General features: G+C 38.0%; 1 protein-coding gene across 1 annotated transcript; it reads right to left on the reverse strand.

The window, feature by feature from the left end:
* Nucleotides 1-998: 998 nt before the first annotated feature.
* ppp1r21 (protein phosphatase 1, regulatory subunit 21) lies at nt 999-23,604 on the reverse strand. The gene is made up of 22 exons (XM_038280131.1): nt 23,007-23,604; nt 21,037-21,105; nt 19,810-19,956; nt 18,674-18,775; nt 18,406-18,570; nt 18,261-18,319; nt 17,875-17,969; nt 16,877-16,929; nt 16,562-16,711; nt 16,347-16,448; nt 16,180-16,268; nt 15,959-16,095; nt 12,428-12,520; nt 6,738-6,865; nt 6,004-6,153; nt 5,634-5,726; nt 4,873-5,127; nt 4,477-4,512; nt 4,243-4,359; nt 3,430-3,528; nt 3,223-3,351; nt 999-1,568 (listed from the first exon to the last, which is right to left on the reverse strand). The coding sequence occupies exons 1-22, from the start codon at nt 23,064-23,066 to the stop codon at nt 1,539-1,541; spliced, it is 2,358 nt and encodes a 785-aa protein (XP_038136059.1). The 5' UTR covers nt 23,067-23,604; the 3' UTR covers nt 999-1,538.
* Between the last annotated feature and the right edge of the window lie 1,639 nt (nt 23,605-25,243).

Raw genomic sequence — 25,243 nt, forward strand, 5'->3', positions numbered from 1 at the left:
AGTTATGAAAACATGCAGTAGTTGGTATGTTTCTCACTTTGACCGCAGTTGTAAGGAGATTGCTCAAAAAAGTAAATTCACCAGGTCTGAATTATTTTAACGTTTTAAAAATAAGCATTGAAAACAGCTCCCCTCCTGCTCCTATTTATCCAGTTAACAGTGCTGCCTCAGCTCCCAGTGGTTAGGGCGTGTTAAAGGCTGTTTTTGTGTTTTAAATGACAGACCACTAACAAACCCCGTCTCCACCAGCCAGCAGAAATGAGGCTTGTACATAAATGCCAGGCAGGTTAAACAATCGTTTATAACCAGGTAAATCTGACTCACTTCAGTCTTGAGCAAGGTCTTTATTTTGATTCACATATGTGCTTTTTAACTGGTTACATAGTGAATTACAGATTTTTTCTTTCCCCAGTGTGTTTAAAGGGTGTTGGCAGGTCATTGAGATGAAAATTCAGTCTTTTATAAACAACTCTGTATCAGAGTGCAGCTTTTTTTTTATTATTATTATCTTCCATCACTACAGGACAGAGGTCTGTCATGACTCACAGATCATCTAATTTGCTTTTACACAGACAGCTACTGAAGTTAAAAATAAAAACTTCAGAATCTGTACAAAATAAAGATTTATAGATTCTGAATAATGCATATTTTTGTGTACATTTCAAGAAACACCACCATTTAACTGATTTTATATCAATTCACAAGAAGTCCTTTTATTCTTACATCTTTGATAATGTCAGAAGCTTTAAGTATGCATCAATATTTCCTTTGGTGATAAAAAACAAAAACAAAACCGCTATTGTTACAGAGACACAATCTAGACATCTTTAAGAGCTTCATCTTATCCATCATTTTCCATAAAGGTAAACAGAGATGATCAGTGCTGAAAGTCTAATCTTTAATCCATTCCCATGGGACTGAAAAATCAAGAAATGAAAAGGAATTCAAGTGCATCATTGTTAGATATTTGATCATTTTTAAAAGCTTGTCACATTATCCATTTATTACAGTTACCATCTGCACATATAATCTCTAACCATATAAGATTTAGCCATTTATTTGTAATACAATACTCTCATGTTGTAAAGCGTGGTGTCATGGTCACGGTGAGGCAACACTTTGCAAACATACGACCACACCAACATTTACTCTGCTTACCTACTCAGAAAAGCAGCAAAGAGTGCAGTTTCATTCTCTCTCTCACACACACAGTCAGAAAATTACACACATTAACAGGGTTTGGTCTTCAAGTCTCCACTTCAGCAAGCATTAAAACTTCAACTGCTTCTACCGTTTTTCCCCCCCCTCTTTAACAGTGCTTTGACCAAAAAGGTCAGACAACCCATTTTTAGATAATCATTAAAAGGTAATGTGACAGGAAAACCTAAAAACAGAGCTTTTATTAAACAGATCCGAGCCTAGAAACTGCCAGAGATTTGAGGCTCACGCTGTGATCCTGAAGGTCGGAGACGCTGTTGGTACAAAGAGGCTCTGCAGCGTAGAAGCCCTTCTAACGTGTTGAAGATTTAAGGGCAGCTCTAACGACTCTTGTTCTTTTTCGCATTGGCCTTTAAAAAAAAAAAAAAAGAAAGAAAAAACTTAGAAATCAGAAGCAGGATTAAAAATTCCTAATCCAAAATCATGTTTTAAAACGTTCAGGAGAAACTCATCCATATCTGGTTTTAATAGTCGAAGTATTTGCAATTTTAAACACAGATGATTAAATTAAGCACAGATTTATATATATATAAAAAAAAATTTCTGCACTTTACTAAACTCCAAAAATGGAAAAAAAAAAAAAGCAGCAAGGTCAGACACCTAATGGTGAAAAGCCTGTTTCTTGTGCTTAATAGTGGTATGTGTTTACTCTTTACTGACAGGACATGAAAATATTCAACTGAAGAAAAAAAACATGCTGTGGATAAATAACTCAGAGCTTTATAAAATAAATAAATGAAACTTTCAAGTGCATAACAAGCCAAAATATTTGCCAGCCACAAGCAGAAACCCGCTGGTCTCTAAAAAGTTTTTTTTATTGCTACTTTTATAGTTAATAGAAGCTTTATTTCAGCAGATCTTTGTCCCCATACTAACAGCTCAAAAGTAAATAAGGTTGTGGCAAAAACTCTTGGATCAATGAGCGACTAAAATGATATTTAAAACCACCTCTGAGAAAAATCGAAAAAAATTAAAGCATTAAAGCATTTAAAGAGGAAATGTTTCATCCATCACAAATTTTGCAGGCTTTCGTGAGCCAGAGAGGGTTTGGAGCCTAACTATGAGTTTTAATATTTAACAATAACTAACTGGGATAAGAAATTAGTAAAAACAGGCAAGGCTTGGAAGCAAACTTTAAAGCTATGCCTTTGAACATTAGAACGACCATTTAGTACATCCGGATTGAATCAGGTGCTCGATCCTGGCCCGTAATGCTTTCTGCTAGGTCCAAACGCCACAGCGCCCTGCACCACGCGCTTAGGGGAGGAGTTGATGCAAAAGGTATGATTAGCCAAGCAGTGACTCTAGCAGAAACCATGCAGGACAGTAATGATATGAAGCAGCATACCATGACTGTTGTTTTCATTTCAAAGGTTTTAAATTCAATCATTCTGTTAAATAATAAAACAGGTTCATAATATAGAGTTGAATAAATTTACTAATGTTTAATGCCAACTATTTATTGCTTATTAATTATTTATTACGTTTTATGAACGTCTAAATCTGTGTTTTTCTCCCACGAGCACATAAAAAACGTTTACAATGAGCAGATTAAGGGAATCTAGTTATTTGAGATTAGAGATTATTGTGAAAGAAAATGGGTTTAGGTGCAGCAGTTTGCTGAAGCTCTCTTTCTGGAGATTCTTTAGACTTCTCCAACATGCAGAGGCTAGCTGGTAACTTCTAGAGAAAATGGCTGGCTCCAAGCACAACAAGTTTTGGCCTGTGACTTCCCGACATCCAGCAACAAAAGCATGCAAGCAAGAACATGCGCGCTAAGAGGCGGGCCTCCCTTTTACTCTCGGCTTCAGCTTGATTACTTTTTCAGACGACTCTTAGCAGGTGCTTTCTCCATATAAATCAACCCAGAGCCACACAAACTACAGATGACCTCTTAGTTCACCTCCTAACTGGCAGAACTCTTACTGAGTCATATTTCTCTGCTACCTGATCCCAATCCAGGCATTAAACGGTTTGTAACCAAAATCCTTCATGGTGCACTACCTTGCTACCCAGTTTGAGTGTGTCGATTTCCTCTCTCTGCTTGCTCAAGGTCTCATTCATACTGCATAAATGGTCGCTCATCATGCTGAGCTGGTCCTCGTAGCTCCTTTTAGTCGTAGTCAGCTCATCCTGCAAAAAGCACGCCTCTGTTAGCTTTGGCACGTCTACTGATCAGGACTCAACTATAGACAAGATTTTTTGTTTTACCTGCAGCCGTGTGATGTTCTCATTAGCCAGTTTGACCTCCTCGCTCAGAGTCTCCCGTGCCTTCTCTGCTATGGTTAATCTTTTTGCCAAAGCTCGACACTAGAGGCAGGAACAACAACCATTAACATCCATTGTGTTCTGGCAGATTCAAAGCACAAATAAAAATAAAAAGCATGTTTCTCTAAGTTATGAAAAATTGGAAAAATTAGATTCAAAGTCCAAGACGTAATAGATTTGATTAATTTAATTGCTTATTTCAAAAGAAAATTGATGCAGCGGATGGTTAGAAAAGGTCAAAAGGACAGAAAAAAACACCCTGTATGTTCTGAAGAATATCACAATATTTGTCTTGATGAAAGAGTCAATAACTGAAAAATTGAAGTGTATTTATATTTATTTCCACCAAGAGCCACTATAAACTGGGATAATGGTTGGAAGTCTTTGGGTTTCTCTTAGTTTTGCAAATCTAGAGCTCATTCTTCTTTTCTTAATAGATAAAACAAAATAAGATTGGATATAAAGCCTCAGGGAAAACATCTGAGGTCTGGATTCATACTCAGAATGGATTACTAACAGGTGAACTCAGTTTACTGTGTTACCGGTACTTTATTCTCAGCGGAGCCATTTGCTAAGAAATTTTTCGAGGACATAAATGAGGACTGAATACAAATGTGAGACGCTTCTAATATTTTGCAAAAAGACCCCAGAAAACCTTTAGCTTTAATAAAAAACATTAAAGTTTGCAGTTGCAGAGTAACAAGTGTGAAAGTTAATGAGGTAAAAGATGCAGTTATGATGAATTCAGAGCTTCACCTCTGAGTGAAAGTGCACAGCTTTGCTGTCCGAAATCTGGAGCTGTGTGGTGAGCTCTCCCACTCTCGCCATGTAATGGCTCTTTATCAGCTGTTCACGAGTGTCTTCGTCTCCCACCTGCAACACAGACACAACATCCAGCAAGATGAGAGCTGCTTTTTTCCCCCCCAGAGAGCCTTTTATAAGCTATTCTGTTTGTATTTGTAGCTGTAGGTTAATTAGGCTCTGACTTACGTGCTCATTTGTAGGTGTTGTGCACAACATGCCAACCTGGTGTCAGAAAAGGAGAAAAAGGAGCGTCATCACACAGACAGGCCTGTCTAAGGGCATGAGAGGGTTGACAATACCCCCTAATTCCAGAGTAGACTTGGAAAAATAAACTGTTGTGTTTGTGACTTCACTGTGAACTTTGTTCTGACTCATATTTAAAAAAAATACATATTTTCTGCCACATCAGCAGTTCGGAAGCAGGAGGCTTTTTTTTAAGCAAACACCAGCTCAGAGTGGGAGCTAAAAGAAAAGAATACTAATAATAATCCTCTGCTAGTTGAAGCTAATCATGCATACTGCCACAGGCACAAAGCTTCCCCTGCTAGCAATAACAAACAGCAGCTTGAACAGTGGCAGTACCAGGCTGGTGCATAGAGTCTTCTCCTTCCCTGCAGCTTTTTGCGGCGTCTCTGCTTCCTCGTGAGTCTGTGTGAGTCGGCTGTCTGCGGCTGTCTGGGAGCTTGGACTTCCTCCCAGGGCCGCTGCGAGCTGTGCTTCCAGGTCGGCTATACGCTGGTTCTCTTTTTCTAACCGCACCTTCCCCAGCTGGGCCTCCAGGAGCCAGTGCTCCTTCTCCTGCTCCAGACGAGCGATTTTCTCCAGGCTCTGCTGCACCTGCGTGAGGATGACGAGGAGGAGATGAAGAGAGGATCGTGAGCTTGTGGGAAACGGGCTAAACTGAGGTTTGGAGAAGTGAAAGGGCACCATTGTTTATGAGGGAATAAGGAAATGACACCAAACCGTTTCTGATTAAAAAGGAAAATGCACATAGAGCCTGACAGAGCTCTCAGTTGGTCGCATCCTGCCCTTAAAGGAAAACTTTAAAAGATCAAGCATTTCTGTGGTTAAATTACCATTTGGTGTCGTATAAAACAAGTAAACATTGTTTTTATAATATCTACTTCATGTTTTCTTTTGTTCTTGTTCAGAAAAGCATAGAAAAACAAGATTGTGTAAATATCATTTAAACCTGAATCCAAAGCAGCTGGGAAACTGACTACATTTGAAACCAGCTAGTCTGAAGCTGCTCCGCAACTTTGGTGACTTTTTTACTAATTTGCGCCTATTATGATGTTACAAAGGATGAGTTGCAAGTTTAATGTTTTATCTGCATCTCCTACCTGCTGGGTAAGACCCTCTCTGCTCTCTGTGGAGCTGGTGAGAATACGACGGTTTGACAGGGCTTCCCTGTATGGAACCGACTGTGGTCGGGCCTGCAGAAACAAGCAACAACTAAAGCATTGGAGAAAAGTAACATGACAGTAAAGATTATAGAAAATACTGTAAAAAAAATGTTTTATAAACTTTAAAACTATAAATGAAATCAATTTAGATGCGATACAATAAAAGCAACCTACAAAACAAAGATGAAATTAAACCAGGGATATTGAAAGAAAACAAACAATAAGGAAATAAAATAAAAAGATAAAAAGGATTGATAATGTTAATAACATTTAAAAGACGCCAGAGACACAGAATAGATTTGATTACCGTTTTGATGGCATGGATATATGCAGCTGCTTTCTTCTTATTGGCCAGCATGCTCTCTGCTTGTAGAGGGTTAAGGCTCACAGTGCAGCCTCTCGGACTGTAGCCTGGAGACGTGAAGAAGTCCAAATTGTTGCTGAAGAAAGTGGCGATCTGTCAAAAACAATTAGGATACGAAAAATCCCATTATTCCAACCAAATAATACTAAATGCTCCCATTTATCCATCTTTTCCATATTCAAATTACCAGACTTCTAAAGTACCGATACAAAATTTAACCTTGGAAGCACCATTTTTTTTATCTTGATCTTCCGTAAAACTTATACCCTTCCTATTGAGTAAGTAGAGTGATGAATCCTCTATTATTTTAGAGAATAAATGTTCCAGCAATCAAGCTTTGGTTGCTTAAAGCTTTCAGAAGCAAAAATCAGGCATGTTAGCAGATGCTGCCACCCAGTTGATTCATGGAGAGAAATCATCTATCACATTATTCGGACTAGAGAGCAGCTGTGCAAACCGTGAATTGGGCATTATCTTCCAAAAATCTAACCACTGCCCAGCTGAGTCCTCATATTATTTGTTAACATTAGTCTCATTCTACAACCATGATCCTATTGCAATACGGTTAAAAAAAAAAAAAAAAAAAAAAAGGATTACAGAGAACAAATCCGCCACATTTCTCTGCAGGGGAGGTTGGAACAGAAGCCTGGCAGACTCCTGCCCCCTGGTGGCTGTACCTTGCCAGTAACGCTGGTCAGTGAGCCTAAAGATCCGAGAAGACACTCTGTGGTGGTAGAGAGCTTCTGTGTGACAGTAGGGAGCTCCTGCTCAATGCTTGCCTTCTGGTTATAATGTTTGGACATCTCTGGAAACAAGAGGGGAGCAGATTGAATGATTGAATTGAACAAAGAATAAAACACAAAGCAGAGGTCTAGAGAACATGTGTATTACACAGGAAACATTTTAAAGAAGCTGAAAATCTTCATATGGGTTTAAAACAAAGGAGAAAGGCATCCAAACATTTAGAGGAGGACCATCATACAGCGTCTGAGCTCAAAACCACTGTTTTCAGTGTGAATCAATAAAATCAGAGCCACTTGATCAGAAGACCATAGGCTCCACAGTATGGAGTTACTGTGTCAATAATGTGAGTGGGAGCCGAGGTATTTTTAACTGTGGACCAGGAGGAGGATGTTTATGAGAACAGAGCAATGTCTTTATGAGTCGTCTTTAAGTCGAGTTCAGGAATCATCTGCAACCATGAAGCTGAGTCAAGAATTAAACAGGAACTGAGACAGAAAGGATAGAATAGTCTGAGACCGAAGGAACAAAAGCAATAAATCAACATTTGTAGCCGGGGGAGTCTGCGGGCATTTTGACAGGATTTCTAAGATAAATCTTCCTAGACAGCACAAGAGATTTATTTTAAACATAAAACGTTTATTGTTTATCAAAGATGATGTCTGATTTTGAATTTTATATTCCATGTTTCCTTGGAATTAGAACTTGTTATTCAAGATTTTTGGAGGGGATGTGGTTTAACTGAATATACACTACAGTTCAAAAGTTTGGGGTCACACTGAAATGTCCTTATTTTTGAAGGAAAAGCCCTGTACTTTTCAATAAAGATAACTTTAAACTAGTCTTAACCAGTGGCGGCTGGTGAAAAATATTTTTGGTGGGGCTGATATAGCCTAGTGTATGTCTCCAACTAATCCGGAATAAGAATTCAAATAAACAATTGGACAATACATACAATTTAACAGTAATGATTTAATTTACTATATAATAACAGTAACAGTGATGATTTGGGTCACTGTGACGGGGTTCTTTGGCCTCCAAGAATCCAGTCTCAGTCGGGTTACCGGTGTTGGTGATTTATTGAGCTCAAAAACTCAAAACAGGGTGCAAAAGAAACTAAACATACAAGATACTCTGGGCCTCAGCCTCCCTCCAGTTACCAGCAATGTAACAAAGAAACAGAAAACAGAAATGGCCGCTTTTCTTCCCACAGCCCTCATTAAATAGTTTAAGCCCCTCACATCAGGCTCTCTTATTTCTGATTTCTTCTCATTAATCAGTTTTGTCCATATATTACCTCCACAAACAATTGATGTAAAACAAAACAAATAATTTTTACAACTTAATTCTTTTACACAGATTCATTGACTTATTCAATTACACAAAACTGGGTTTGAACCCAGCAAAGACGCAGCCAGACTGAAGATGACAAGTCCCCATAGCATAAACACGTACACCCCCCCCCCCCCCACACACACACACACACACACACGGCTAACCCCACTGAAATATTAAGTGTGCACCCTCAATATGCCAGCAGGTAACCAGGAACAGCTTGTGTGTTTTAAGTTCATGGAGCTACTGGTCTCAGCGCGAGTGTATTGGTCCTCACAAACACAGTATAACAGGAATGTGTGTGTGGCGCGCAAAGTTAGAGAGGTTGTTTTAAGCGAGGAGGTGGATTCGTCACAGTCACAATAACCATGACATGAAATGTTCATATCCTACAACAGGGATATTCTTCTGGCAAACGGGTAGATAAATAAGGATCTCACCGAATTTGGTGGAAGCTGCATCTCGGTCGTTACATTCGCCATCTTCCCTCTAACTGTCTGCACCTGCGCTTGGGTTCAGAAGCCTGTTAAAGCGCAGTATTTTCAGCGCCCCAATACCATAAAGTTCCGAGACGCTGATTGGCCATTAAATTCACCTAGCAATAGTACATGATTGACAGATTCTCTGCAAATGTGGGTCAGTCTGATCAGCGCCCCCAGAACAGAGACGGTAGGAGTCTGTCTGTGGAAATCCACAAATTAATGACAGTAGATAGGGAAATGTAGTTTATATAATTTGTTTTGCTTATAGGTACACAGTCTAGAGAGTAAAACTGACATTTATGAGTTAATTTCTAAAAATATATTTTACGTTTCTCTCTTCTTATCAGGGAGGGCGGTGCCCCAGCGCCCCCTATGGGCCGGCCGCCACTGGTCTTAACTTTAAAGAAATACACTCTATACATTGCTAATGTGGTAAATGTCTGGTTTTTGGTGCAATATCTACATAGGTGTATAGAGGCCCAATTCCAGCAACTATCACTCCAGTGTTCTAATGGTACAATGTGTTTGCTCATTGGCTCAGAAGGCTAATTGATGATTAGAAAATCCTTGTGCAATCATGTTCACACATCTGAAAACAGTTTAGCTCGTTACAGAAGCTACAAAACTGACCTTCCTTTGAGCAGATTGAGTTTCTGGAGCATCACGTTTGTGGGGTCAATTAAACGATCAAAATGGCCAGAAAAAGAGAACTTTCATCTAAACTCGAAAGTCTTTTCTTGTTCTTAGAAATGGAGGCTATTCCATGCGAGAAATTGCTAATAAATTGAAGATTTCCTACAACGGTGTGTACTACTCCCTTCAGAGGACAGCACAAACAGGCTCTAACCAGAGTAGAAAAAGAAGTGGGAGGCCGCGTTGCACAACTGAGCAAGAAGATAAGTATATTAGAGTCTCTAGTTTGAGAAACAGACGCCTCACAGGTCCCCAACTGGCAACTTCATTAAATAGTACCCGCAAAACGCCAGTGTCAACATCTACAGTGAAGAGGCGGCGGCTGGATTCTGGGCTTCAGGGCAGAGTCGCAAAGAAAAAAAGCCATATCTGAGACTGGCCAATAAAAGAAAAACATTAAGATGGGCAAAAGAACACAGACATTGGACAGAGGAAGACTGGAAAAATGTGTTGTGGACGGATAAATCAAAGTTTGAGGTGTTTGGATCACAAAGAAGAACGTTTGTGAGATGCAGAACAAATGAAAAGATGCTGAAGAATGCCTGACGCCATCTGTTAAGCATGGTGGAGGTAATGTGATGGTCTGGGGTTGCTTTGGTGCTGGTAAGGTGGGAGATTTGTACAGGGTAAAAGGGATTCTGAATAAGGAAGGCTATCACTCCATTGCCATACCCAGTGGACAGCGCTTGATTGGAGCCAATTTCATCCTACAACAGGACAGTAGCTACGTTTACATGCGCAAAATTTCCCCGATCCGATCCAAACCTTGGTTGATCGGAAATTCAAAATCTCCGTTTACATGGACACTAAATGAAATGATCCGATCATGACGTGTGTATACATGTACCAAGCGTTGGATCAGATTAAATCTTTTAAGCATGCGCAGAACTTCCTGCCAAACTTGGCAGTTCTGTCTGCGTCTGGTTTTTGGGAGGCCTGACAAACGATGCGCTCGGAGCGAGCGGAAAGAAAAATGGAGAGAGGAGGAAAAAAGCACTTGACAGCGAAATGTCAGAGAAAATGTAGAGAATGAGTGATTGAACCGGCGTGGGAGAGCGAGTGGGCTATGGAGAGAGAAAAGAGGAAGAGGAGGAGGATAAATTCCTGCTTCCTGCAGCTTTAAATGAACTTGAGTGTATAAGTCGGCGTTCCTAGACTCCTCCCGCCATGTTGTTCACAACGAGAGCGACAGGTGGTTTCCTGTTGTTGACAAGGCGGAAAAACGTCACGCTGACGTCGCACACATGCGCAGTGAAGATTATTTTACTCTTAAGATCCGAATGGGTGTTTACATGGACGCCAATCAGAATGGCGATCGGCAAAAACCACCTCTCTCTTTCGGAATTAAATTTATTTCCGATCGGACCGAATCGGATTAGAATCTTCAGTCTGACATGTTTACATGAAACATTTTTTATCTGATCAGGCCTCCAATCCGATTATTTGTGTCCATGTAAGCGTAGCTAGTGACCCTAAACACACCTCCAAATTGTGCAAGAACTATTTAGAGCAGAAGCAGGCAGCTGGTATTCTATCGGTAATGAAGTGGCCAGCGCAGTCACCAGATCTGAACCCCATTGAGCTGTTGTGGGAGTAGCTTGACCGTATGGTACGCAAGAAGTGCCAATCCAACCAATCCAACTTGTGGGAGCTGCTTCTGGAAGCGTGGGGTGCAATTTCTCCAGATTACCTCAACAAATTAACAGCTAGAATGCCAAAGGTCTGCAATGCTGTCATTGCTGGATTCTTTGGCGAAAGCAAAGTTTGATGTAAAGAAATCTTATTTTAAATACAAATCATTATTTCTAACCTTGTCAATGTCTTGATTCTATTTTCTATTCATTTCACAACGTATGGTATGTGGTGAGTAAGTGTGACTTTTCAGGAAAAAACTAAATTGTTTGGGTGACCCCAAACATTTGAACGGTAGTATATATATATATATATATGGAACAAACAGTCCATTGGAAAAATAAGAAGACATAATTTGGTAGAAAATCTCAGGTCAAATATTTACATAAATCATAAGCCAGTTAATTTATTGTTTGTTATTTTCAAGGAGATGGCCTAAGAGGAACAATGCAGCTGATCAGGTGTCATGGTTCTGTTTTACAAGAAGGACATTAACCACTGAAGAGTTCAGCCTTTCAAAGCAGTGAGGGGATATGACTAGATCAATAGCCATTATCATATTTCAATCAAAAGGTATAAATATTTTCATGCTCTAATCTTAGGGTAATATCATTGGTTACCCGAGAAGCTCAGACTCCTGCTGTGGCTTTGACTAAAACTCAATTTGATTTAAGGCCTTACTTCTTTGCTTTACCAACAATACTGATGCTTTAGGCCATTTTTCTCTAAAAACTTAAGATAGAAAAAGTAACTTAGATCTAAACTGGAAGGTTATTAGTAATTCAGGATCTGGTGATAGCTCTGTGTTGGGCAGAAACTCTATAAAAAAAATAAACTAAAAGAAATAAATAATAACAAAGAAATTCAGGTACAATGTCAATGCTTGCTTATAAATGTATTATGGCCTACAGATTTGGCCCAATGATGTTGCAGGATATTCTAAGAAGCCTTAGAGGCACAATATCTAGTGGGACCCAGGAGCCGCTGTGTTATACAGTTTGAAGGTCAGTAAAATAAATCTAAAGCAGAGCAGCTGGGATATGGCTCACGGGTTGGAAAAGGAGGAATAATGGATGATTTAACATAATTTTTTTATATAAATAAGAACAGACTGTAGATTTAGGATCTTTTCTCTGGACTTTATTATATTACATGATTTAGAATATGGTCAACTGATTTAAAAAGGCAGCTTATTGTAAAAATTTTATTAAATCATTCCATGCAACCATCTTAGTTTATTTTGTGTTTTTTTAGCTCAGCCATAGATTGCATGCTTTCTTATAAGCTTTGTCTGGTAAACGTAACAAATCTGTTACCTTCTATCTAGTGTGCAAATGGTGAGATGAATGTTTTCACAGCTAAAGTCGATTAGTGCATATATTTGAACAGAAACGAACACAGATATCTAAGGCAGGCTGGTGTTTTCCTTGTAAGCAGAGAAAAATAATTTCCAGGGGCCAATAATAGCTAGCAGGACTGCTCACCTTTAACGGTATCATGAAGACTGTGCAGGCTCGCTGCCAGCTGGGTGAAGACAGCTGAGGTGCTGCTCTGTGGGACGGCATCCGGCCGGACACCTGAGACACATGGGGCACATTTGTAAAACAAGCACATTTTATAAACACCTGCAACTGACTGTCTAATCAGAAAAAAGGATCCGATGGGATTCCAGCGGATTATTATCATGTGTATGTTTGGTTACATGTGGGTATATCAACTTTAGCGCTACAGAGAAATTCAAATAATATGGGAAAAAAAAAAACATAAACAAAACAAGATTTACAAATTTTTTGTAATAAAAAGCAGGCAGTTTCAGCTGAGGAATAAATGAAGACCCCTCCACAAGTTAAGAATGCTTGAATCCCACCGATCAACCCTGGCATATGATATAACACATAATATTAATACTAGGGCTGGCTATCAAGTCAAGTTTCAAGATTCAGTTACATTTATTTAGAATCAAGAATTTTCAATCTGATCTGATCTCAAATCGTTGGTATTCAAATATTTCTTAGCCGCTACCTGAATTGCATCACTGTAATTATGCAACACATTGATACTAATATTTTTATTAACACACAACAGCAAATTAATTAGGCAGTGTTAGTTAAAGGGGAACAGCGTTTTTTTTTTTACATTGGCCACTTGATTTTATGTTATTACATCATGTTCTACTCACCCATATTAGTTTTGTGTCATTGGAGCTGTTCCAAAGATATTTGGTTTTGTTATATTCAAGTAACGTCTTCATATGGGCAACCAGTTAAAGGCACAAACTAAACTGTTCATAATGTATTCTTTATGGTACGTCAGCATTCATAACATGTAGGCGAATCACTGTCCCCCAGACATCCAAGGTTATATTTTTTATATTTATATTTTTGAAAAACAAAGAACAAAGCGGACTGTGCGCCGGCTACCATTCATTCATCCTGTCCGCTGAACTGCTGCTAGTTTTACTCACATGCCTGGAAGATGTCTAGTGCTACTACCACAGATGATCTCGATGAACGATTCAGATTAGCTAGCCGAATGGATAGAAGGGGTAGAGCGTAGCCGGCTGTGGCTGCCTGTCACAACTCCAGTCCGGCTCGCGGATGATGTCATACACACTAGTTTGTGCCTTCAATTCGTTGTCCATAGGAAGACGTTACTTGGATATAACCTAATGGAATATCTTCAGAACAGCTCCAAATGACACAAAACTCATATGGGTGAGTTGAACATGATGTAATAACGTAAAATCAAGGGCCCGATGTAAAAAAAAAAAAAAAAAACGGTGTTGATTCTTTCAGAAAGTAGATTTTGCAGCTTTTGTGTATAAGATTTATGGTAATTTTTAGGGATGCACGATATAATCGGCCCCCTATCGGTATCGGCCTGTATCGGCCTTAAAACTGAATATCGGACATCGGCCACCCCACCAATATTTGATCAGCTTCTGAGTTTCTAAAGTCTAAAAAAAAAAAAAATAATAACTACTTCTTCTTCTTCCTCAAAAACTTCTTTTTTAGAGACTTAAAAACTTCTAAAGACGAGGGAAAAAATATTGATACATTAAAATATCTTTATATGCTGATATATTGCCATTTAAAAACACCATATCAATCTCTTTTACTAATGAAATATTGCTATATGTCATCGTTATGCTATGAAATCCCCCGAAAATTCACCAAATTTTGCCATATTTTTATATGTTGATATATTGACGCGATATCGATCTATTTTACTAACAAAATCTCACAAGAATTTGCAAAATATCACGAGAGTTTGTAACAGAACGATGAAATTTCACGAGATTTTGAAAGTAAAATAGATCGATACCGCGGTTTTAAAAATCAATTTGATATCAGCATATGAAAATATATTTGAGTATATTATTTTTCAAAGTGTCAGAAATGGATAACAAAACTGCTATTTTCAATGACTACTTATTTTTGTCCAGCTTTAACATCGGTATCGATATTGGTTATCGGCTACATAAGTTTTAAAATATCGGCATATCGGATATCGGCCAAAATCCCAATATCGTGCATCCCTAGTAATTTTCCCTTTTAATTGGTAGAAAATTACAATCGGAAAGTTTGGACAATAAACCGATAACCCTCTTCTGGATTGAAGATAGCTTCTACTAAAACGGACAGTAGTAAAAGGTCCCCAATATCAGTTTTTAGATGAAAAAAATAAACATCTGACTGTGTATAAGAAATAGTTTCAAGGCTGGTTATAAGGACAAAATGCCAAACAGATCAGCGTTTGCAGTCATTGTTCTATCAGTGGATGTAATGGTAGTACAAATAGAAGCGAAATTGGATCGCTCTCACCTGGGACTTAACAACATTCTTACTTCAAAGTACCAAAATCGGACGTCAACAGTGTGCAGCTCTATAAGGTCTTGATGATTTTGGAATCAGCTGTACACTGCCCAGAATACCTTCGAAAGTGAATATGATTTAAAAGAAGTGCCAACATGCCTGGGGTCAGCCATCATAGTGAGTTCATCTTGAAAGCAAACCACAAGAGCCTAAAAGAAGCCTAAACGAAATACAAATAAAATATCATCAGGCTTTTTCTCCTGTTGATAGGACTGGATTTCTCCACAATCAGAAAGACTTTTCAAGTTTACCTTCCATTGGGCATAACCCAGGAAGAAACCTTTGCTCTTAAAGAAAAGCAGATGAGAAAACCCAACCAGAGGACATAAACCAGCATTGGAGGAAAAATGGCCAATCAGCTGTGAAGCACAATGCTGAAGGTGTGATGGTGTGAAGACGATTTGTTGCCTGACCAGCTTAGCACCAAACAATCCACTATGAGCTCTACCCCATACGAGAGGCAACTGTGAAAAAAAAATCTATAAAACAATTAAATCTGAACCAGAATTAGATCCTAAAACCAAATTAATGACCCATAAACAAGTGGAAGGTTCTGGTAATCAAAGCCCAGATCTTGATGCCATCCAAATGCTGCGATATGAGTGGAACTGGGCGTAACATAAAGAAAAGATCCAACAAGTTACAGCTGAAGGTTAGGAAGTGAAACAAACATTCCTCAGATCGACGTTAGAGGAAAGTGGATGGCTGAAAAAAACTCACCTATCTGACATCATTTAAGCTGAAGGGGGGGTAGAGCAGACCAGCTATTAGAGAGTTAGGGTGTGGTAACTTTTCCCTTATTTAGAAAACACATTTATTTATATATTCTGTTTCATAAGAAAAGGTTGATTTAAGGTATATATCCCGAATTGAATAAAAACTTTGAATTAGACATCAATCTATGAAAGTCTTCTTTGAAAGGATTGAATAATGAATATATATATATATATATATATATATATATATATATATATATATATATATATATATATATATATATATATATTTCTGATCATCTTCACATTTTTCCACTTAACATAATCGCATGTTTGAAAAATAAATAAATAAATAAAATAAACAGCTCTTGCTCCATAATCCAGCACAGTAACGAGGCTGAATAATGACACTAAGTTAACTCACTTGGTAAGGCCAAAAGGCTAATGTAGTTCTGCAGTTTCTCAAACACTGTCGTTACTTTCTTCATGTCACTTTGCAAGTCCCGGTTTTTAGCAGTCAAGGCATCCGTGCAAAGCGGCGCCTCGCACTCTTCTTCCAAGCTGATATGAAAAAAGAAGAAATGATGGTTATCGGTTCAGCCTCTTTCACTGTCCAACATGCTTTCTTTCAAACACGGTGCTGACCTTTTCAGCTGATAGGGAAGAATCTTTTGTAGAAAGTGGGTGTAGGAGGAGAAGGTCTCAGCGAAATGCCTCAGTGTGACCACAGTCTCCTTCATTTCAACATGTAATGTATTTAGAGATTGTTTTTTTTATTATTGATAAAATATGCAGAAAGGTTAGAATCTTACTAGCACTGTGACGGTGTCTTCTGTGATGCTTTGGTATAACTGCAGGAAACTGTCCTCCAGGGGGCGCACATAGGCAGCGTTCTCATGGAGATACTGAGAAAACTGGTGAGACAAAAACTCTGCACCTTCATTTTCACCTTTTTTAAAACTTTATATATAACCAGAATAATTAGTCATCTTTAAAATAACTGCATTTTTATGTACGACTGCCTCACCTTCTGGTTAAGAGGAGAAATGGGTTCAATGGAGGAATCCAGGGGATAAATGTGGACCCGCTGCTCCGTGTAGGTGTGGAAGTTCAGCAGAGCAGCCACCAGGTCCTGGATGAAGCTCAGGGCCTGACTTGTTACATCCCGAGCCTTAAGCTGCATCCAAAGAAATTAAACGCTGTTTTAATAATGGTTTGTTAAAACAAATTAGAGTTAACAAATACAAGGGCACCCTTTTAAGACGGGAACTTTAAATCTAAAATTCAATGTAACGTTGCACCTATGAAAGCACTGAATACCTCTGACCTGGTTCCCACTCACCTGGTGTCGACGGTTGTGAGACGGCACATTTAGGCTGTTGTAGTCACTAAATTCTGTAGAACAGGAGAGGAGGGGAGTTTATCATGGCTGCAACTCAAAATGTATTAACATAAAGCTAAAATTTACATTCCCAATTAAATCTGAACAGATTAGAACAATAATTAGAACAGATTTTAAGCACCAAACCCAAAATCTCCCAGGGTTAAGGGTCAAAGTTGTTGCAGAGGATTAATGTTAGACTGCTTTACTCGTTATAAAACCAGCTTTTATGTTCAGAGCACACCAGGGGGTCAAACTGTTTGAGATATCTTAGAAGAATTTGATTGTATGCCTGCCAGACATGACCGCGCTTGTGGAATAGTCCAACACTACAGTAACTGGAACAAGCATGCTGCTACTTGAAGCAGCACGCACGTTTTTGCTGCTTCTGTTGCGTGCGGTCTGAACGTAGCACTACTATAAAAATGTCCATAGCTGTATATTGGTTATTTATTCTCCAGGAGCACAGTTATTATATTGTTAAACACTTTACTGTACAGAATTGTATTGCTTATCTTTTAACTCATCATTATGTTATTCTTATAGATTACACACAAGGTCCACATTTGCTTGACAATTTTTTTCTATAATCTTTCTTGCTGCTGTAAAGAACACATTTCCTCATTGTCGGACATTAAAGGGATTTTCTATTCTTATCTAAACATTTCAGGCTGTTTGTATAATTTTGACAATAAATTCAAACGTGTGCACTTAAACCTGAAGCTGTTGAATTATTTAAATGCATCATTAAACTTGGTGCCTGCTCTGCTGAACTTTTCATCTCTTTTTATTTATTTTTTTTGTATTATTTGTAAAGTGACCTTGAGTGTCAAGAAAGGCGCTGTTAAATAAAATGTATTATTATTATTAAACTTCCTCCGACAGTCATGCCTATGGTGAGTGTCGGTGAAATCCTGGGCCAAGCAGGTGTCTGCTCAGGGACAATCCCAGTCACTTACTGGTGTCATTAAAGGGCACCTTCTCCTGAATGACGCTGCTGCTTTGCTTCACCTGCTTGTTCAGCTCCGACTGGCACCGTCTCAACTGCTGCTGGCTACAGGCAGACAGACACCAAGAAGATGATTAGATTAGGGTCTACATATTTAACAACCACCCTATAAAGGCTTATCAATATTTCTGTATCAGACTAATTTTTTCTGAGTGCAAATAGGCAGTTATCTAAACAACCTTCATGCAGAACTGCAATAAATCATAATGCATCCAATCAAACCCAGGTAATTTATAGAAAACAATTGACCTTTACAACACAGAGAAGTAAGAGCATCCCTATGATCTCCATAGCAAATCTAATCATTTCCAAATCATCAACATAAAGTAAATGTACCACTCTTCCGTTCGCAGTCGACACTCTTTTGCCTCCCTCTCCAGAGTTTGTGTCTTCACCTTTAAGAAAAAAAAAAAACACATGCATAATTCTTTAACAATTTCAAAGCCAATCATTTTCTGATCAGGTATAGGATTCTCCTTACCTCTAAACGAGCTTTGTCACCCTGCATGCGCTCAATCGTTTCCGTATACTTTGTTGTAAGTCCGTCAATAACAGCTTGGTGCTCCTCTGCGTCTCTCTCCAGCTGCTCCAGCCGGGTCTTCAGCTCGGCCTCCTTCTTCCTGTGCTGCTCATCTGCTTCATAGAACTGATGAACATAGAGAAGAGGGAAGATTAATGTGCATCACACTTACTCGATTTACTCACCACAGAGAAAATAGTGATAAAACAAAAACAAGATAGATGCCTACTTGTATATGAAGGCGCTCATTTTCTTCTATCTTTTTTTGTAGATCTTCATTGAAAACACTTTGAGTCTGAAGGCCGTGCTGTGAGGGAGAGTCCCCTTTACCCTGGAAGCAATACAGCAGCTATTAACTTGGATGAAAATTTTAATTAAACGCTCCTAATTGTTTATTGTCAGGTGTAAATATTCTGATTTTCACAGTTTGGACCAAAACTCTGATTTCCCTCTAGTCCCTGCTCATAGGGAGAACCGGGAGTATTCCCGAAGCGCTGGCCTTGGATTTATTAAAAGTCTGCAGGTGCAGGGGCCAGATCTGAGAAACAGGCCAGGCCACTTAGGCCAATAGCATGTGAGGAGAGAAAGACGATCGGTTTATTTCAATTAACACCTGCCCCAACAGTCCGTATCAACCACACAGACAGCAGCGTGTGGAGGAAAGGGAGCGTGGCATGTGTCTGGTTCCGGCTGCTGTGGTGTGTGTAGCTAGCGAGCGGTGCAAGTGGTGATAAGAAGCAAGGGACTCGGACGTAGTAAAAGGAAGAGGAAAGGTGGCACAGAGAGGGAGAGACAAAAATAGTGCAATTTAAAAAAAAAGATGAAGGTAAGTCATAATAAAAATGCATTTTAAAGTTACAACAAAGTATGATATCCAGAGACCCCAAAGGTCTCTGGTCAGTGAATAGAAGAACACTGTTTGCATAGGGCATATGTTTGCAATTCAAAGGTGGGGATGACATCACTCCTGCTGGTGCTTTAGGATTTACTGGATTTACTGTGGGTTGGGGTTCATTACCATTTATGAGGGTTGCCATTGATGTGATATGATCTGTAACCTTGGCACTGCTTATTATGTAGAATCTTTAGGATATTAGTATTATCGCAATTACAGTAAAGTTACTGTATATTCCAACCTTAGAAATTAGAGTAGGTCCTTCTAGATCAGGGTTTCTTTTGATTTGTTTAATTTTTCAGTTGGGTCCTCAGAAAGCAAAACAGATTTAAGCTCTATTTTATTTTACTACAAAAGAAATCAGTGATGTCAGTCCGTCATGTAGCCATGCCAGGGCGGCCTGGTTACAGGACTGACTCCTGGCCTGAAAAAATCTTCCGAATATGGCCCTGCTTCTAGTGAAAACTCACCTTCCCCTTTTTGTTCCTGACTTCACAAGCAGCTAACTCCTCTTGCAGGAGCTCCACCCTCTTGGCGAGCTGCTGGTTCCTGAAGCTGAGGCTGTCCATCTCCTGCTCCTGTTTTCTCAGACTCTGATCCCTCTGCTTTAGCTGGTCCTGATAAATGAAGACCAAAAAAAAAAACTGAAGTTAATAAAACTAAATTTGAAAATAAGCAAGGTTTCTCAATATTTTAGAACTTCACTCTGGTTTAATTTCAGAATCAATAAAAGCAAGGAAGAAATCATAAATGAATTTAACAAATCAAAAGGTTTATATTTAACACCCACAAGACATTTTTGCCATTTCCCTTTATTTCTTGGGTCTGGATAAGGACTCCTTTAATTCATGCTTTTATTTTTTTAAACTGTTCAATTTACAGTGTTCTTTAATGTCAGAGGTGATAGACCAGCAAGAAGCTTTTGTTTCAAACTTAAAGACAGTTTTAAAAGCAAAATTAACAGATTCCCACTGAAAGCAGAATGACACCCTCAATTCCCCACCAAAAAAAAAAGATTAGCTGGTTGCAATGCATTGTGGTCATTGGAGTTTGGCCCCAATTTTGAAGGAAAATACAGCGCATAAAAACGGACTGATGCCACAGGCATATTTCTGAGGAAAGACAAACAAAAACCAACAGAAGAAGCCACGAATGTGAATTACTGTCAATTACTGAATTACTTCTAAGATGTAGTGATCAAAATCTTCCTCTCCTCTGAAGACCTACAAAGTTGATAATGAAGTTTGAGACTTTTGTCAATTTTAAGGGCCCTGCTATGATGGGGGAATATTTTACTAGGATCCTGCTCCCAAAAAGATCAACAAAATCAGAAGAAATGCATTTATTTATCAATCCTTTAAAGCTAACATATGAAATCATGATGTTATAGGGGCATCTTAAAAAAAAAAAAAAATACTTTATTTCCAGTGGATATAAAAAAACAAAAGCATATATTAGATCCTCAAAGCATAACATTAATAAAAAAAAATCTAAGTCTAATGTTTATTATCAGGTTGCTTTATTTTAAACAGAAAAGCAAAAGATTTGTTTTTCCCATTTAACAAAAGCATGTTAGGGGTACAGGGAAAAGCACAGTAGCATCCTTTCACACAGCTGGCAGGTGCAGCAGTTTGCAGAGACGCCATGCCTTTGCACTTTGCCTAAAGACGACTCAATGGTCAATATTTGTTATTTACCTTTAAAGAGGCAGTGCTAGTCTGTTCATCTACAACTGCTTTCTTCAGCACTTGGTTCTGGGCACGGAGCTGAGAATAAACACAAAGTGGAAGATGATGATAAACAGCTTAGTGAAAGAAAACTTGCATTTAAAACAGAAACAGATGAATAGGGATGTATATTAGACTTTAACAATATTTCCAACTATGAAGCTTTTGATCATCTCTATCCAAGATCGAAGTTCAAAACATTGTAAAAACTTAAAGCAACTACGTTTGGTTTTTTTCATCAATAGACTGGAACATCCATGTTTGACAGTTACACAGTCAGCACTTCCTGAGCAGAACATGGTGCCTGGCTAATGGAGATATGAGAGCTGAAGAGGAAATGGCTCACTCTCCCTGATGTCAGCTGACAAAGAAACAAAGGGCTCAAATAATGCCTCACAGAACACACTGACAAGCAGGCTTTACTGTGTCCAGATCACAAATTCACCACTTGGAGTGTTTACAGCTCTTTAACCCATCATGTGTTTTGGGTAATTAAAACAATAAAGCAGCTAAGCAAAGCTAAACCTTAGTGAGGCACAGTAGCTGTAGCTTTTTTAATGTTTCATAATAAACACTTTAGGAATTAGGGCATGTAAACCACTAATTAAGCAAATGCACAAGTTTAAACTATATACACCTAAATGTTTAAACTGAGCAGATCTCTTTACATAGAAAACATGGTAAGCTTGTTTCTATTGCGGTGTGTTCCGCACCAATTAAAAGTACATAACGGTTCTTTGTTAGGGTAAAACTAAACTTGAAGAGAACCTAGAGAACCTATTCCTTCAGAGACACATGGAACTCTAGACATGTGAAACGAGCTTCTTTTTAATTGAGTGCTGTCAGGGTTTGCTATAACCTGATCGGCTGCGTGTTAGTTTATCTCTTTGTACACAAATTTTGTACTTAACCCTTGCCAATCTTAGAAAATATGAATGAATATGATAATTTTTCATCAAATCAAAACACCTAAGATTTATTAGTAAACTATGCAACTGCTTTTGATCCTCTAATCATTTGGGATCCCTATGGCTCTTTAACCCTTTATAGGGCAAGTTACCATTTTTTGATCACTTGCATACCCCTTAGAAATGGCGTACCATTTTTCTTTTACTCCGAGTGTTTTTCACGAATTTCTTATAGAAGCACTTTTGTTATTTTTCTTAATATATGTGGGCAAGTTGGCGTTTCATGTTATTACATTGACATTCATTTATGCAATCAACATATACATATTTTTTTTATGTTACAAAGGTAATTAGGTCTTGTCCTGGATTCCAATAACACACTACAAAAAGGATCTATAAATTTGTGAAAATGTCTGAAAATAAGTGTATTTACCCTTAATTTGAGTATCTAAATAAGAAAATCTCCCAGTTAAAGGCGCATTTTTATCCTTAAAATCAGATTATTTGATATTATGCACTTGAAATAGGAGACTGAATTTTTTCCCCTTATTTTGAATGTAAATTTTCTTATTCCATTTGCAAAGTGTCTCATTTACCTGCTCAATTCAAGAAAAAATGCACCTTTTTTAAGAAAAATTGACTTACTTAAATTTCAGTTTTTTGCAGTGCACACTCTTTGCTTGAAATTTAGATGTTTAAAGTCTTTCACTGATTGCCCTTTAAAGGGTTAATTCAAACTGGATCTGGTTCATTAAAGCCTCCATTGTAATCATAGAAAGAAACCCCTTTCATGCTTGAACTTAAACTAAGTTTGCAAAAGTTGAGGTTAACAAAACCAACCTCTTTAATTACTGTTTTAGTATAAACACAGAACTTGACCTGTGATGTGTTGCAGCTGTAAAAATGTTGCAGAAAATCATTCTGATTTCTAATTTCAATCTAATCCCCTCTGATAAAAATGACAGGATGTTGGATGGAGAACATGGCAAGAGGCAAGTTAATGGAGATTGTTTGATGGATAGTTTATGTTACCTTTGAGTACTCCTGCGCTAGCTTGCTGTATTTAGTCTGCAGGTCTGTAACGTTAGCCATTGTAGCTGGTCCCAAACACTTGATGCTGAGAGAAGATGTCTAGAGAGCGCGGATCGGCTGGTCGCCACAGCCCGAACCTTCAGGCTGTCAGAGCAGCTCAACGCTAGCAGGCTAGCTCAGGTCGCTAACTCCGAAACTGGTTATTCCGTTATTCAGGGGAGACACATGATGACAGGGAGAGGAGGTCATAGCGCTTCCATTATCCTATTTAAACTACAGACTTATTTCAACCCGGATAGTTAATCTATCTTAAACTGTGTAAATTAGCGCTGTTAGCTAGCAGCTACCTAGCTATGTAGCAAAACAAATTCAATCACAGAGAAACATTAACAGGCAATATTATTTGGAGGGAGCCGTGTTACCCAACACAGTCCGTAAGTCAATATTAAAAGCGAGCGCTGCCACAGCTTAGATAATGATGCAGTGATAACTATCCACATGTTATCAGAGAGACTTCCATTATCCTGTTAACCCGCAAAGTCCTGCTGGAGCCGATCAGATGCAGCAGAGTTTCTTCTTCTTCTACTACTACTTCTTCTTCTTGTTGGATTTATTGGCGGTTGGCAACAAACATTTAGTAGCATTACCGCCACTTACTGGTATGGAGTGTGGTTCGTGATGGACTATCTATTTGATAAACATATATGCATATAATAATAAGGAGGAAAAAAACTAAATAAAAACAACAACAAAAAACTACATACCAGAGCTCAAGTCAAAGTGCGAGGAACTGGTTAGCTGGTGTGAGCAGAGCGCCATCTAGCGTGTGGAGTGAAGAACACCTTATGCCCAGAGCTGTAAGAGGGAGCTCAAGCTCTTAAAAAGTTTCCCCTTTGTCACCACAAACTATTAATTCAGATGTTATGTAATTAAAAACACAGTAGAAGTGAATGTAAAGGAAATTAATGGATAAAAAACATGATTTTATTTAAATTAAAAAGCAGGAAAAAAGCACTGAAACGCAGAATGTGATTAGCATTCAGCCTCCCTGAGTGAATACTTGGTGGATAGACCATTCTCTGCAGTTACAGCTGCTAGTCATTATAGGGGCGCGTCTCTGCCAGTTTCACACAATTCTGGACTGAAATTTCAGCTTTTGTCTTTGCAAAACAAGGAGCAGATTCAGATAGACTGGATTCTTGCTGAAAACTGAACCTCAACAACTAGTCTGTTAAAACTTCTAACTTATTTTCTTATTAGCACTGTATTTATACATAGAGTGAATCAATAAATTGACTTCTAAAGAAAGTTTGCTGTCTTTGTTCAATAATTGTCAGAGGAAAGATGATTGCACACATGTGTCTGTCACAAAATTGTGTTTTGTTTTTATTCTGTAAAAAAAACATATTTACTCTTAATGTTTTGTTCCTTTTTTAGGTTTAGCACAACCTGATAAGATATAAAGGTGTTTATTTTGAAAAAAATAATTCTGATTATATCTGAGTGATAAAATGTTGACAAAGCAGTTTTGTATAGTTTTATATTCAAGATAAACACAATTATTGCTCTTATAAATGTTTTTGTTATTAATGATCATCCTGCTATTCTGTTGCTCTATTAGTTGTTCCTTAAATTTCAGTTGCTTAGAATAGAAATAGAATAGAAAATCCCTTTTATTGTCCCACAATGGGGAAATTGTGGTGTTTAAAGCAGCAAGGGTTATAGTAGAAGTGGACACACAATGTGTACCTTAGAAAAATTTATAAAAATAACATATAGGGGAAAAAAAATAAATAAATAAAGTATTGTACTGTACGGTGTTTTACAATATAATGCTCTGTATCTGGAGAATAAAAAATCAATAACAGTAACGCTCAATCAACAACAATAAAGCTGCTTAGAATAATCCGTGAGATAAATAAACATTAAATAGTAAGATTTAGAAAATAAATTATGTATGTTTTAGCTTCAATAGTTTATATCACAAGTTTAAATGCGTGAAACATTTTATTTTGCTTTTAAAGCTAAATTATTTCTAAGAACTGAGAACAGTGGCTGATGCCAAATATGAATTAATTAAAATTTAGTTCCTTTTTTTTTTTTTTTTGAAGCAGGTTGACACAGGATTTTCAAAGTAACCATATTTTTTTAAACAAAAAAATGGGAAAGTTACAATACAAAGCAATAAATTTGTGGTATCAGTTTTCCCCCTTTATTAACCATATATATTATTACAT

Source organism: Cyprinodon tularosa, unplaced genomic scaffold (genome assembly GCF_016077235.1).
Source record: "Cyprinodon tularosa strain WSP-4 unplaced genomic scaffold, ASM1607723v1 ctg157, whole genome shotgun sequence".
NCBI classification, from domain to species: Eukaryota; Metazoa; Chordata; class Actinopteri; order Cyprinodontiformes; family Cyprinodontidae; genus Cyprinodon; species Cyprinodon tularosa.